This window comes from Scyliorhinus torazame, chromosome 11, assembly GCF_047496885.1.
Source record: "Scyliorhinus torazame isolate Kashiwa2021f chromosome 11, sScyTor2.1, whole genome shotgun sequence".
NCBI lineage: Eukaryota > Metazoa > Chordata > Chondrichthyes > Carcharhiniformes > Scyliorhinidae > Scyliorhinus > Scyliorhinus torazame.
In genome coordinates, this window is record NC_092717.1 from 184,499,979 (window position 1) to 184,516,136 (window position 16,158).

At 49.5% G+C, this 16,158-nt stretch overlaps 1 protein-coding gene across 3 annotated transcripts in view; it reads left to right on the forward strand.

Moving 5' to 3' along the window:
• The window catches only part of LOC140385704 (D-serine dehydratase), a 227,584-nt gene that overhangs the window by 179,686 nt on the left and 31,740 nt on the right, over positions 1–16,158 (forward strand). For all 3 annotated transcript variants that reach the window (XM_072468143.1, XM_072468142.1, XM_072468144.1), the window contains exon 7: positions 6,963–7,068. In XM_072468143.1, coding sequence (XP_072324244.1) covers positions 6,963–7,068 — 106 coding nt within the window. The remainder of the gene's footprint in view (positions 1–6,962; positions 7,069–16,158) is intronic.

Sequence of the window (16,158 nt, forward strand, 5' to 3'; positions counted from 1 at the left end):
AGAATCTGCCGAAAGGGGTGTTGAACGTGCATAGCCTTCGGCTGGCCGGGTCCAATTGGATCTGCCAAAATCCTTTGGACGCATCCAATTTGGTAAATATTTTGGCTTGGGCCATCTCGCTGGTGATTTCCTCTCGTTTCGGGATGGGATAGTGTTCCCGCATAATGTTGTTATTTAGATCTTTAGGATCTATGCATATGCGGATCTCGTCAGAGGGCTTCTTTACACAGACCATGGAGCTGACCCATGGCATGGGCTCCGTGACCCTGGATAGGACCCCTTGGTCCTGAAGAGCCTGCAGCTGCAACTTGAGGCGGTCTTTGAGTGACGCAGGAACCCTGCGAGGTGCATGAACGACCGGGATGGCGTCCGGTTTGAGTCGAATCTTGTAAGTGTATGGCAATGTCCCCATGCCTTCAAATACCTCCTGGTTGTGAGCAAGGAGGGAATGGAGATTTGCGTGGAACTCAGCATCCGGGAAGTCGGATATCTCATCTGGAGAGAGAGACATAATGCGCTGTACCAGGTGAAGGACCTTACACGCCTGTGCGCCCAGTAACAAATCTTTTGATGAGCCAACAACTTCTAAGGGGAGTGTGGCCGTGTGCGTTTTGTGAGTTACCTGTAGCTGGCAAGAACCCATGGACGGGATGACGTTCCCGTTATAATCAACCATCTTGAGCCGGGATGGCGTGATGGGTGGTTTGACCTTCATGGCCTGGAATTCAGAATATGCAATCAGGTTGGCGGATGCGCCGGTGTCCAGACGGAAGGTGACGTGTGATCGGTTGTCCGTTAGGGTGGCACTCCACTCATCAGCCGGATTGATGGCGTTGACCCTGTTTACATCGATGACGGAAACCCGGAAGGCATCCTGGTCATCTGCATCATTTAGCTGGAAGTCTTGATGCGTGGGCTGGACGGTCCTGACGTGTCTGCGAGGTTGTCGGAGATGTTTAGGATCCATGGGTTGAGCTGCACGACAGTAGGCAGCATAGTGGCCCATCTTGTCACATCGTGGGCACTGTCGGTTTTTAGCAGGACATTGCCCTTTTAAGTGTACAGCTCCACAGTTGCTGCACGTCATGTCGTCATGGCGTTCGTTGCGCCACTGCACATGCGCAGTGCGATCTTGCATTGGGCGCGCCTGCGCGGTGCATCCCTCGATGTTGCCGTTGGTTTTGGCGCGCACAAGCGCGGGAGACCGCGAAAAGCGCGGGAAGCGGCCGCTCTCGCCGGGGCCGCGGGTTGGGAGATAATCGATGGCCTGGATGCGTTTGGCGTCGTGGGCGGCCTGGCTTGCCGATTCGACGGCTGGGGACCCCCTCCGTGCCAATTCGGACGCCTGAAATCGGGCAAAACGGCTGGTTGCATTCTCGTGGAGGACACAGGCTTCCACAGCAGACGCTAAGGTGAGGCCTTTTATTTTAAGAAGCTGCTGGCGTAGGCTACTAGAGGCAACGCCAAAAACAATCTGGTCCCTGATCATGGACTCTGAGGTGTTGCCGTAACCGCAGGACTGCGCTAGAATTCGGAGGTGCGTCAAAAAGGGTTGAAAAAGCTCCTCCTTACCTTGCAGGCATCGCTGAAAGAGATATCTTTCAAAGCTTTCATTCACTTCAACATTAAAGTGCTGGTCTAGCTTGAGGATGACTGTGTCATACTTGGATTGGTTTTCGCCTTCTTCGAACACCAGTGAGTTGAAGACATCGATGGCGTGCTGACCTGCGTAGGAGAGGAGCATTGCAATCTTTGTTTCGTCCGAGGCACTCTGTTTCTCGTTGGCTCGGATGTACAGGTCAAATCGCTGCTTGAAGAGCTTCCAATTGGTACCAAGGTTCCCTGCGACTTGCAACGGCTGCGGTTTATTGGTGAGGTCCATGTCCAGAATGGCAGGTTAGTCGGCAGGTATCGATCCACTCCTGTACCATGTGGTGTTGGGCGTTCTGACACACAGATGAGCCAACACAGTTGTGTTTGGTACAACGCTGTTTTATTCGAACTTACTATCCACAGTTTTGTCTTGATACTCTGCACGTGGGGACTCCCTGTCTGTGGTGTTATTACAGGTCTTGTCGTTGTCCTTGTCCCCAGATCTACTGCCCACCAGGTGCCGTGTTTGTCCTTTTGTACTGTCCCTGTCTTTGTCTGTGATTGGTTGTGGTGTTGTGTGTTCTGATTTGTCTGTTGGTGTGTCTATCATGATGTGTGTGTTTGAATATCATGACACCCCCCAACCCCTTGAGTGAATTAAAGTGCATCCGTTTTTCTTTGTGTGTGTTTTGTTCAATAAAGAAATGTAAACCTCTGTGCTTGACTGCCAAGCCAGAGAAACTTGTGTTGCTGCTATTTGTACATTTAAAGTGTTGTAGAATTATTGTTGATTGTTTGAGTGAGGATAGTTTATTGAGGATAGTTAGAGGTTCCAGTTTTTAAAATTATTTAATGCATGCCTGAATGTCATAACGCCCCGTAGTGTTTTATGATGATGTATGTATGCAAAATGATTTTAAGTAAAAAATTGTATTTGATAGGAGAGGGCAGTGTAGAGCCCGTGAAGTGCTGATGGGTGCCCCGCTTGGTCAGAGAACGAAGACGATGCGGTAATGTGATCCTTCATGCTTCGCGTTGAGGATCACAAGAAGTGAGTGTAGCCATCTGGGATGGCCACTTCCCGATTACAAAATGGACACTTTGCAAAGATTGCAGGGAAAATGGACAATACTGAGAAAACAAGTTAGTTCAGGATTTATCTGCATATTGGAGCCGCAGCTCCCAGACAAGACCAAAACTGTAAACTCATTAGCATACTAATGGCCCATCTCCGGGGACAAAAGAGTAACATTTGAGTAACCGATACTAAGACAGACACCCCGGCGCCAGAGGAGACCAGAACAAAGCAGGCCAACGGCCACCTAGGACACACCCAGCCATCAGGGCACCCACCCCTTTATTGGAGGAAATCGATGGGAACGATTGAGAAATGGCCCAATTAATTGGGGCCAAGTTCAAGGCCCGCCCAAAAGCACGCGAAGCCCCTTTGGGTATAAGAAGGATCCCCCAAGAGAGATTTGTTCTCTTGGCTCCGGCTCTCAACGAGGAGAGACCTGTCCAACAGCTGCACCAGAACAAGTAAGTCCAAGGTCAACGCACGCTACCAGACAGACGACCTTAGCTGTTCCCCTTCACCACTTCAACCTCAATAGCCTCAGAACCGAACAACGGCCATTGTTCCTCTGACTGAGTGGGCGCCCGAAGCTAAGTCTCGGCTTCAGCAGTAGTGATAGTTTAGTCTGTAGTATATGTGCATGATTACATTTAACTGTGTGTGTAAATAAATAAGCATTTGACTTTGAACTAACTAACTGGTGTATCGAGTCTTTGATCAGTATTCGGTTTGAACCGTGTGGCGGTATCGAAAGATACCTGGCGACTCTAGAGCAAAACGTAATTAGAATTAAGGAAGGCGACCATATTGACCGCCATATTCAGAGCCAAATAAAGAGTACACAATTAGCAACACATTTAGAAGGACACGGGCAGCAGATACATGGGGACACCATTACCTTGAGGTTCCTTTCCAAGTCACTCATCATCCTGACTCGGAAATATATCACTGTTCCTCCACTGCCATTGGGTCAAAAGGGCAGTACGGTAGCATTGTGGATAGCACAATTGCTTCACAGCTCCAGGGTCCCAGGTTCGATTCCGACTTGGGTCACTGTCTGTGCGGAGTCTGCACATTCTCCCCGTGTGTGCATGGGTTTCCTCTGGGTGCTCCGTTTCCTCCCACAGTCCAAAGATGTGCAGGTTAGGTGGATTGGCCTTGCTAAATTGCCCTTAGTGTCCAAAATTGCCCTTAGTGTTGGGTGGGGTTACTGGGTTATGGGGACAGGGTGGAGGTGTTGACCTTGGGTCGGGTGCTCTTTCCAAGAGCCGGTGCAGACTCGATGGGCCGAATGGCCTCCTTCTGCACTATAAATTCTCTGAAAATCCTGGAACTCCCTCCCAAATAGCACTGTGGGTGTACCTACATCACATGGACTGCAGTGTTTCAAGAAGGCAGCTCACCACCACCTTATCGAGGGAAATCAGAGATGGGCAACATATGTTGGGCTAACCAGCGAAGCCCACATCTCGTAAAAATGAATTAACACTGGGACTACGGCGCTGAGGACCCGGGTTTGAATCCCGGCCCAGGGTCACTGTCCGTGTGGAGTTTGCACATTCTCCCCGTGTCTGCATGGATTTCACCCCCACAACCCAAAGATATGCAGGGTAGGCGGATTGGCCACATAAATTGCCCCTTAATTGGACAAAAACAATAATTGGGTACTCTAAATTTATATATTTTTTAAATAACTCCATGACTCCAGACTCCAGACTGGTGAGGAAAACCCATGCTCGGCCCCAGGATTCATGCGCTCCAGCCTGATTGGCTGAATGGGTCTGAGAATCTGCCCCTTAAAGGGGCATGCTACCACAGCTATCAAGTAGCACCAATAACCACTCCCGAATGCTTAGTTAGGGTTTTGTCAGAATCACTCGGCTTCAGACCTCATTAAACCTTGATTTAAACATTGACCAAGGAGATGAATTCCAGAGGTGAAGTGAGAGTGACTGCCCTTGACATCAGGGCAACATGTGACTAAGGGTGGCATCAAGGAGCCCCAGCAAAATGACAGCCAATGGGAGTCGGGAGGAAACTCTCCACTAGTTCGAGTCATACCCAGCACAAAGGAAAACGGTTATGACTGTCAGTGGCCAATCATCTTAGTCCCAGGACATTGTTTCCCAAGTTCTCAGGGCAGTGTCCTAGGCCCAACCAACTTCAGCTCTTTAATCAATTACCTTCTTTCCATTATAAAGTCAAAAATGGGGATGTTTGTGGATCATTGCACAAAGTTCAGCTCCATTCAGAAGACCTCAGATCCTGAAGCAGTCTGCGTCACATGCAGCAAGACCTGGATAATATTCAGACTTGGGATGATAAGTGGCTAGTAACAAGATAGAGAATCTAATCACTTTCCCTTGACATTCAACAGTGTTGAGGGCAGCATGGTGGCACAGTGGTTAGCACTGCTGCCTTACGGCGCTGAGGACCTGGGTTCGGACCCGGGTTCGATCCCGGCCCCGGGTCGCTGCCCATGTGAAGTTTGTACATTCTCACATGTTTGCCTGGGTCTTACCCCCACAACCCAATAGATGTCCAGGCTAGGTGGATTGGCTAAATTACCTCTTAATTGGAAAGAAAATAATTGGGGACTCTAAATATATTTTTTAAAATGTCATTCAATGGCATTATCATCACTGAATCCCCTACCTCTACCACGTAGAACAAGGGTAGCAAGTGAATCTGCAAGTTCCCCTCAAAATCACACACCATCCCGAACTACATTGAGCTGGATTCTCGATTCTGAGGCTACGTCCTCAAGCCGGCGTGGGAACGGTGGCGTTTTACACCTGAAAATTCGGGACAAAACGGCCACCGATCCTCCATTTGGCTGGGGGCTAGCATGCCGTCAGCGTAGAGCACCCGGTTCTAGCTGCCGATACGGCCCGGAGAATTGCCGGGTCCTTGGCCGCGCATGCGCACGGCAGCAACCTGCAGTGGCCGCGCCATGCAACATGGCGCCGGCCACGCATGGACCCGGTCTGCAAATTAGTGCCCCCCGTTTAGCCAGCTCATCAGCCACGGACCACCCTCCAACAGTGCCCCCAGCCCCTGACAAAGTCCACCCTGCCCGCAGATCAGCCCTCCGCAGCCGCCACGCCGATTTCCAGACGGATGATAGAACACGCGAATGACGCCATCGGGAACTCGGCCCGTCTGGGGCAGAGCATCGGAGTTCGTCGATATGGCGTGCTGCGTACTCGCAGAGCATCGGAGTTCGTCGATATGGCGTGCTGCGTACTCGCAGAGCATCGCAAAAGCAGCGCCGCCCTCGATTTGGTCGGAAACGGGTATTATCCAGCTGATCGCTGAATACGATTTCGCCGTCGGCAGCTGGAGATTGTTGTCCCTTCACTGTCAATATCCTGGAATTCCTTTCCTAACAGAACTGTGGGTGTACCTACAGCACATGAACAGTGGCGGTTTCAGAAGCTGGCTCACCACCAGATTCTCAAGGGCAATTATGATAAATGCTCGTCTTGGCAGCAAACAGCAGAATGGAAATGGGAGCCAAACCCAGAAAAAAGGCGGGAGACCAGAGACAAGTCAGATTGAGCTGGGCTGGGCTGGGCTGGGCTGGGCTGAGCTGGGCTGGGCTGAGCTGGGCTGGGCTGGGCAGAGCTGGGCTGGGCTGGGCTGGGCTGAGCTGAGCTGGGCTGGGCTGGGCTGAGCTGGGCTGAGCTGAGCTGGGTTGAGCTGGGCTTGCTGGGCTGAGCTGGGTTGAGCTGGGCTGGGCTGAGCTGGGCTGAGCTGGGCTGGGCTGGGCTGAGCTGGGCTGGGCTGAGCTGGGTTGAGCTGGGCTTGCTGGGCTGAGCTGGGCTGGGCTGAGCTGGGCTGAGCTGGGCTGGGCTGGGCTGGGCTGAGCTGAGCTGGGTTGAGCTGGGCTTGCTGAGCTGAGCTGGGTTGAGCTGGGCTGGGCTGGGCTGAGCTGGGTTGAGCTGGGCTTGCTGGGCTGAGCTGGGTTGAGCTGGGCTGGGCTGAGCTGAGCTGGGCTGAGCTGGGCAGGGCTGGACTGGGCTGGGCTGGGTTGGCCGGTACTCTTGCACCTTGCTAGTGCCGCCCATCCCAGTTATCTACTTGACACGTGCCTGGGATTGATGGCAAAGCTTATGAATAGGTTCTGCCATAATACACTGACAACAGTGAAGTGGAATTCCTGGGATTTCCAGGCCCTTCTTACTCTTTGCCTTAAAATGTTGAAAGCCTGATGTCCAACCCACTGCACATTCTACTTCCCAGTATATGCAGGGACCTGCCCATTGGTTTTAATCTGTTTTCCTCATTGCAGGTTAGTGGGAATGACACAAGAACACGGGAGGATAGAGCCGGCCTCGGGGAAGCTGGATTTTGACAAGTTCCCACTTGGAAGCTTGATCTCACTTATTCCTTACCACGTAAGTGCCTTAGTGTGCAGACTCATGTTGCAGCAAGAAAGCATTGCTCCCTAAACAGGAACAAGCGTGCCATGGATTTGCTGATCAAGGTGCTCCTGTGGCACAGGATATTGTTTTAAAAAAATATTTTTGTTGGTTTTGTGATTATTGACAACAACCTATGTTAATGATAAAACATAGTAACTCTAACATAGCTATACAGAAAAGAGAAAAGAAAGAAAGTAAACACAAACGGAGTCTACAAACTACGTATGAACAGTGAGGAAAGAAAAAGTAACTAGGAAAAGAAATCATGTGGGGCAGACAGTTAGTTATGTCTTCCAGAGGGGCCCCTGTTTGCGAGCCCCCAGAGGAAGGCTGCCAACACCGTATAGCTTTGCTCTCGTCTTCACTGCCTCCTGGTGCTAAAACGTACCAGGGTCGGCCAGGCGTGTTTTGTTCTTGCCATTGTGGTCGCCTCCCTGTGTTTCCTCGGCCTTTGTCTGTTCCCATTCCCTTTTCCTGCTTCTGTCACCCCCCCACCCTGGCCCCGGCCCCTCCTGTCCTACACCCCCTTCCTACCTGTCCCTCCCCCCTTTGCTTATTGGATGCTGGTCACGAACAGGTCTTGGCACAAGCTGGTGAATACCCCCCACACTTTGTGGGAGCTTTACTCTCATCCCCGATGGTGTCTTTTATTTTCTCCAATTTGAGAAACTCTGCCAAATCGGACATCCGGTCTGCGGCTTGGGTGGCGCAGCTGAGCATCAGGCGAGCAGGAGGCATCAACGCGTGATAAGGGTGGCGAAGGTTAGGGCATCTGCCCCTCTCCCTGTAAAGAGCTCTGGTTGCTCCGATTCCCCAAAGTCTACCACTAGCAGGCACGGCTCCACCCTCATCCCCACAACCTTGGACTTGTCCTCGAAAAAGGCTGTCCAGCACCCGACAAGTCTGGGACAGGACCAGAGCATGTGGGTGTGGTTGGTTGGACCTCCGTGGCCCCGTTCACATTTGTCCTCCACCTCCGGGAAGAACCCACTCAATTGTGATTTGGTTAAGTGCGCCCTGTGCACCATCTTTAGCTGCATTGGGCGCAGCCTTGTGACTGAGGAGGCGGAGTTCGCCCGATGCAGTGCTCCTATCCGGAGCACCCCCCCCTATCTCTATGCCTAACTCTTCCTCCCACTTCTTCTGTGCCTCTTGTCATCGTCCATAAATGTCAGTGCAGTTACTGTCCCATAATTCACTCGCAATCAGGAGTCTGTCCAGTCGGGAATGTCCGAGCAGCTGGGGGAACGTCATCTTCTCCTTTCGGAGCAAGTTTCTAACTTGCATGTATCGTGGTTTGTTCCTATTCGGGAGTTGGAGCAGCTTGTTCGGGTGTTCCCGCAGGGTCGCCATTCTGCTGTCCAAGTATAGGTCCCCTACCATCAGTACCCATTGTCCTGTCTCCACCTTTTAAAGGAGGTGTCCATAGTCACAGGGGTGGATTGTGGCTCTTAAAGACGGGGGCCATGATGGACATCGCGGTCAGACTGACGTGGTGCCACTGTTGGTTCCCACATTCATTTTGTTTTTAATTTACCCAATTCATTTTTTCCAATTAAGGGGCAATTTAGTGTGGCCAATCCACCTATCCTGCACATCTTTGGGTTGTGGGGGCGAAACCTACGCAAACACGGGGAGAATGTGCAAACTCCACACTGACAGTGGCCCAGAGCCGGGATCGAACCTGGGACCTTGGCACCGTGAGGCAGCAGTGCTAACCACTGTGCCACCGTACTGCCCCCCCCCCCCCCCCCCGCAGTGCTGATAATTAACTCTAACTTTTGAAAGGAGCTATGGTAATATCTCCATAGAATCCCAACAATGCAGAAGGAGGCCATTTGGCCCATCGAGTCTGCGCCGATCTTCTCTGAGAGAGCACCATACCCAGGCCCACCCTATGCCTGTAACCCCACCTGACCTGTACATCTTTGGACACTGAGGGGAAATTTAGCATGGCCAATCTACTTAACCTGTACATCTTTGGACACCTCATTGGGAAATATCTCATCCTGTGTGATAATGGGTGAGGTGAGTCTAGACAGTCCCACACAGTCTCTGAGTTAGTCGATCACATTTAAGGTGGCTGTATGATTAGCTGCAATGTCTCTGAGCTTGAGATAGGAAGATTGGCCATTCCACAGCTGGTGGTGTCAGACATCCATCACTTGACTTGAGATACCCGCTAATTGGTGGTAAGACATACGAGAGGATAGTCGCACTTAGAGTAGTTCCAGACGAATTCACTGAATTCATTTAGTAGCCATTGTCTATATCATTGTCTGTCAGTTATCTTTCCACATGTTTGTTAATAAATCATCTTCCTAGTTAAACAACCAGATATTCTATATACATCATTACAACGGTTATGTCACAGAACACAACAGACGCAGTTCAAATGAGCAGTTCACTGCTGTCTGCTATTGTGGTTTGTATGTCTCATTGTTCCCTAATTTTACACCTCTGATTCTGAAGGTAGTGGCTTGTCAAGCAGCTTTGGATCCCATGGGAACTATCGCCCACAATAATTAATTCCAACAATCGTTTGTGGGTTTTCTATAACCAATTTCCAAACACAATGACTGATATGTGTTGTGTTAGGTACACTGGTCTAACACTGGCTGCAACTGGATGCAGCTTAGATCAGAAAGACACTCCAGACCTTGAAGTTAGTTCAATCAGGTTTATTGAACTAATAGCACAGTTAGCACAGTTCGACTCTCTGCTAACTGAAGTGTGGTTACTCTGTCTGACTGAACCAGACTAGCTCTTAGCCACGTGGTGGAGGTGTGAGATTGTAACAACACCCTTGACTGACTCTCTAGATGTTCATCAGTGGAAAGAGGCGGAGCGTGAGTGCCTCGTGTCTTTTATAGTCAGATCCCACCCCTGAGTGTCCTGCCTGCTTCTTGGTCATGTCCTGTTCCCTGTGTCCATTAGCTGCTTGTCTGTATATCATTATCTGTGTGTCTGCATATCATGACAATATGCACATATGTCTGCACATGCTCTGACACACATGTACACACAGACATGTGCACCTACACACATCAATCTAAATGCAAAATACTGCCAATGCTGGAGATCTGAAATAAAAACAGAAAATGCTGGAAAAACTCAGCAGATCTGGCATCATCTGTGGAGTGAGAAATAGAGTTAGCAATGCAAGTCCACGGATGCGATCTTCCGGCCACACTGCACCAGAAAAGCAGCTCACCGAGGCACAGCATGGTCGGTGAAAGCCGGGGGACCCCGCTCCCGGGATCTACCCGGTTTGCAATGCCTCGCGAGATTCAACGCAATCTTGCGAGACATTGCAAGGGGAATCCTGCCCACAATGGACGGGACCACGTTTTAGCAAATCTGCATATTAGAGCGAGACAGCTAGCCTTACTCTAATGTGCAGATTTCCAAGGTACCTGAGGCTTTGCGATTCAATCCCTTTGCCACGGGGACCTGGGGGTCTCCAAGGGGATCGGAGGCCCTCAGCTGCATGCCCTTTGGCCAGGGTGGTGACCTGGCAGTGGCACCCTGACACTGCCAGGTTGACATTGCCAAGCTGGCATGTTTTGTGCATGATTGGGTTGGGGTTGCCTGCTCTGGGTATTGGGAGGGGCGGGAGTCCATGTTGCGTTCAGGCTGGGGGTAGGTCTGGGATTTTTCTTGTGGGCCTCGGAGATCAGGACACGATCTCTCGCCACATTGGGGAATTCTGGCGAGCGAAGCTCCCCATTGTAAAAACCGGAGCTATGTGTGGCCTCGGCTGCGCGTTCCCCATTTAGGCCCCTTATTCAAAGTGAATCGCGTTGAATAGCCATGTGTTTCTCAGCAATGCGAGTGCCGGGAGAGCGTGGCTAAACCTGCTCGCTCGGAGACTTTGTTTCTTTTGGGAAGATCGTGCCCCTGACTCATAACTTCCTCTTATTATGTCGCTCACACACACTATTCATCTTAACCTGCACAGACATGCATAAAAACACCTGTATTCACACACACATTCCTCAGCTACACATGTCATGCACACATGCTGGGATGTTTAGAGACTTCACTGATGTCCCCGGTGGCATGTTAGGAGCTATATGCGAGAGGGACAGATAGATTTCTGGGGAGCTGCGTTGGGACAGCTTGGCACTTTGGCCAATTAAAGTGCCAGTTGAGGCCGTTCTCTGGGGCAGCCACACCACAGTGGCTACCAGAGCCAGGAGGGGTTCGCCAGCAGCAACGGCAGCCTCCATAGCACCCCCAACCGTGCCACCACTGGAAGGGTTCTCCTCTGAACATTAGGCCCTGCCTGTTTAGCCCCTGCAAAGAAATGAAGTGTTTTTGCCCCTGTGAAAGTTACTCAAGATCGAGGGGTCCTTTCATCCTTGCTGCCTCTGGGAAGATTGCCGCTGCAGTCCCGCTACCTGCCAGCAGGTGTGGCCTCAGGACCCCCACATACACATACACACACTCTCTCACAGACACACACACTCATGCACACTGACACACACACACACACACACAGACAGACACACAAACATATAGACACACACACTCATAGACACACACACACACACAGACTCACGCACACACAGACACACACGTACACATAGACACACACACACACACTCTCTCACACACAGACACACACATAGACACAGATACACACTCACCACAGGCACACACACAGACACACACACACACACAGACACACACACATATAAACACACACACTCATAGACACACACACAGACTCATGTCGTGTTATGTACTCTGGGATAACACAGGCTGCAACTGGATGCAGCTTTAACCAAAAGATACTCCAGACCTTAAAGTTAGTTCAATCTGATTTATGTTTTGCTGGCACATGGGAACGTACTTACATGTGGGGCATATATTAACATATTTACGAGCGGCAGCATATGTGAACGTATTTACATGTGAACACAACTGTCTAATGTGAGAAAACAGAACATAGCAAACAAAACAAATGTTCATAAGTCCAGTCTCTGGGGCCTGCGTCTGAACCTTGTCGACCGCTGGAGAGGTGGTGGGAGGGGGACGGCGCCTTGACAGGTGGGCTGGAAGCCTGACTGGTGGTGCAGACCTGCACAAGGCTGCATAGTGTCCAGGCTTCCCGCAGTTTAAACATCTCCTGCCTCTTGCAGGGCAGTGTTTCTTTTAGTGGGCATTGCCGCAGTTCCAGCACGTCATGACGTCAGCGTCCTGACGCTTCGCGCATCGTTGCACATGCGCAGTGTGGGTGTCGGCCCCTTCGTTATCCCGTTCGCATCGCGCATGCGTGGGGCCCTGGGAAAAGCGCGCAAAATGGCCGCTTTCATCAATGCTGAGGCGCTGCATCCGGGAGATGGCCTGCCCACTCTCTGCCTCGTGGGAGGCAAGTTTCTAATTTTCAGCCGATTTGTACTGGGCATAGCGATTTTTGGCGTGCTCATGCACTGTACATGTTTCAGTCGTGACTGGCAGGGTCATATGCTTGTTTTTTAAGAGCTGTTCTCTCAGAGGATCAGAGAGAACTCCAAAAACGATTTGGTCTCTGAACATGGATTCAACAATATCACCAAAGTTGCAGGACAGCGCTAGCAGGTGGAGGTTAGTTAAGAAGAAGTTGAAAGATTCATCTTTACCTTGTAGACGCTGTTGAAATATGTAGCGCTCGAAGATTTCATTGGTGTCCACTTCACAGTGACTATCAAACTTGTCCAGGATGGTCTGAAACTTTGTCTTGTCCTGGCCTTCGGTGAAGTGAGAAGAGTTGAAGAGTTCAATGGCTTGATCACCCACTGTTGAGGGGAGAAGCGCGATCTTCCTTGCATCAGATGCACCCACGAGGTCTGAAGCTTCGATGTACAGCAGAAACCTTTGCTTGAATGTCCGCCAGTTGGCCCTGAGATTGCCGGAGGTCCTGAGCTGGTGAGGAGCCTGAATCTGCTCCATGGTGCCGGGATACATTCGCTGGTCGTCACGGAACGGACTGAGGTAAACCACCTAGATTAAGCAGTCTCCTGGTAGCATGTCGTGTTATGTACTCTGGGACAACACAGGCTGCAACTGGATGCAGCTTTAACCAAAAGATACTCCAGACCTTGAAGTTAGTTCAATCTGATTTATTGAACCAGTAGCATAGTTAGTACAGTTCTCTATGAGTTCGACTCTCTGCTAACCTAAGTGCGGTTACTCTGTCTGACTGAACCAGACTATCTCATAGCCACGTGCTGGAGGTGTGATAGTGTAAATACACCCTGTCTCACTCTGTAGATGTTCATCAGTGGAAAGAGACGGAGTGTGAGCGCCTCGTGCCTTTTATAGTGAGATACCACCCCTGAGTGTCCTGCCTGCTCATTGGTCATGTCCTGTTCATTAGCTGCCTGTCTGTGCCTGTCTGTATATCATTATCTGCATGTCTGCATATCATGACAACTCACACACACACAGGCACACACACACCAGCAGGTATCACAGAATGGAACTTGGCTATGATTAACCTTCGTACTCATACTGAATACTGACACTCACTGCACAGGTTCAACATGAACCAACTGTCCACTCTGGTAATAACTGATGCACTTACTGCCCTGTAATTTCTTCTTAATTAAAGACCCTGACTTACTCAGGAGAGGGAGTAAATCACAGGTTCAGCTCTTTTGTTTAGCCAGTCTTCTAACATCAAAAAATGCTACAACGAAAATGTTTTTTGAACTTTTCATTGAACTGTACAGGACACTGCAGAATTGATTGCTGTCAATCCACCAGTTAGTGTGGCAATCAGTGTTTTTATTTTGATTCACAACTTAAGCAAACCTGAATGTGCTTTGGTCAGAACCCAGATGGAATATGTGTTCAGTTTTGGGCTCTGCACCTCAGTTATTGACCTCAAATGGGACTTTGTGCAGATTTACCAGAGTGATAGCAGGACTAAAAAGGTTAAATTATGAGGAAGGGTTTCCGAAACATGACTTGTTTTTCCTGGAGTTTAGAAGATGAAGGTTGGTCTACTAGATGTTGAAAATGATTAAAGGAGCTGATGAGGTAAATAGAGAAACTCCGGTAAGTGAATCTGGAATAATGAGGTATGATCTTAAAAAATAGCTAAGCTGTTGTAACATGAAATCAGGAAGCCTATTTTCACCCCGAGCTCATGGAAACCAGGAACACAGCCCTCCAGAGTTGTGGATGCTGGCCAAATTACATTTAGATTTAGATTTATTGTCACGTGTACTGAGGTACAATGAAAAGTATTGTTCTGCGTACAGTCCTGGCAGATTGATACATACGTGAATAACATAGGACATATGATAAATACACAATGTAAATACATATCATAGACATTGGATTGGATTTTGTTTATTGTCACGTGTACCGGGGTACAGTGAAAAGTATTTTACTGCGAGCAGCTCAACAGATAATAATAATAACTTATTGTCACAAGTAGGCTTCAATTAAGTTATTGTGAAAAGCCCCTAGTCGCCACATTCCAGCGCCTGTTCGGGGAGGCCGGTACGGGAATTGAACACGAGCTGCTGCCTTGTTCTGCATTACAAGCCAGCTGTTTAGCCCACTGTGCAAAACCAGCCCCTGGTTTATTAAATATATGTCCCAGATCATTAAGTACATGAAAAGAAAAGAAAAGAAATACATAATAGGGCAACACAAGGTAGAACGGGTATAAGATAAGTGAAAAGAGGATCTGTTCGGGACGGCTCACAAAGAGTCGCCACGCTCCGGAGCATACGGAGTATGGTGCTACGACAGTAGAGAAGATGCATAGAGAGGGTCATTCAGGAGTCTGGTAACAGCGGGGAAGAAGCTGTTTTTGAATCTGTTGGTGCGCGTTCTCAGACTTTTGTATCTTCTGCCCGATAAAAGAGGTTGAAAGAGAGAATAACCCGGGTGGCAATTTAGCCTGGCCAAAGGACGGGTTGCATCTAAACTGGAGAGGCATAAATATCCTGGCCACGAGGTTTGCTGGTGTCACACGGGAGATGTTAAACTAGTATGGCAGGGGGAATGGGTACGGGAGCAATAGGTTAGAAGGTGAAAAAAATTGAGGGAGAACTAGGGAATAGGGCCAGTATGGCTCTGAGGAAGAGCAGACAGAGAGATGTTGCTGAAAACAACAGGATTGGTGGTCTGAAGTGCATATGTTTTAATGCAAGATGTATAACAGGTAAGGCAGATGAACTTAGAGCTTGGATTAATATTTGGAATTATGATGTTGTTGCCATTACGGAGACCTGGTTGAGGGAAGGACAGGATTGGCAGCTAAATGTTCCAGGATTTAGATGTTTCAGGCGGGATAGAGGGGGAGGTAAAAGGGGTGGAGGAGTTGCGCTACTGGTTAGGGAGAATATCACAGCTGTCCTGCGGGAGGACACCTCAGAGGGCAGCGAGGCTATATGGGTAGAGATCAGAAATAAGAAGGGGGCAGTCACAATGTTGGGGGTTAACTACAGGCCACCCAGCAGCTAGCGAGAGATAGAGGAGCAGATAGGTAGACAGATTTTGGAAAGGAGTAAAAGCAACAGGATTGTTGTGATGGGAGACTTCAACTTCCCCAATATTGACTGGGACTCACTTAGTGCTAGGGGCTTGGACGGGGTAGAGTTTGTAAGGAGCATCCAGGAGGGCTTCTTAAAACAATATGTAGACAGTCTAATTAGGGAAGAGGCTGTACTGGACCTGGTATTGGGGAATGAGCCCGGACAAGTGGTCAAGGTTTCAGTAGGGGAGCATTTCGGGAACAGTGACCACAATTCAGTAAGTTTTAAAGTGCTGGTGGACAAGGATAAGAGTGGTCCTAGGGTGAATGTGCTAAATTGGGGGAAGGCTAATTATAACAATATTAGGCGGGAACTAAAGAACCTAGATTGGGGGTGAATGTTTGAGGGTAAATCAACATCTGACATGTGGGAGACTTTCAAATGTCATTTGAAAGGAATTCAGGACCGGCATGTTCCTGTGAGGAAGAAGGATAAATATGGCAAATTTCAGGAACCTTGGATAACCAGAGATATTGTAGGTCTCGTCAAAAAGAAAAAGGAGGAATTTGTCAGGGCTAGTAGG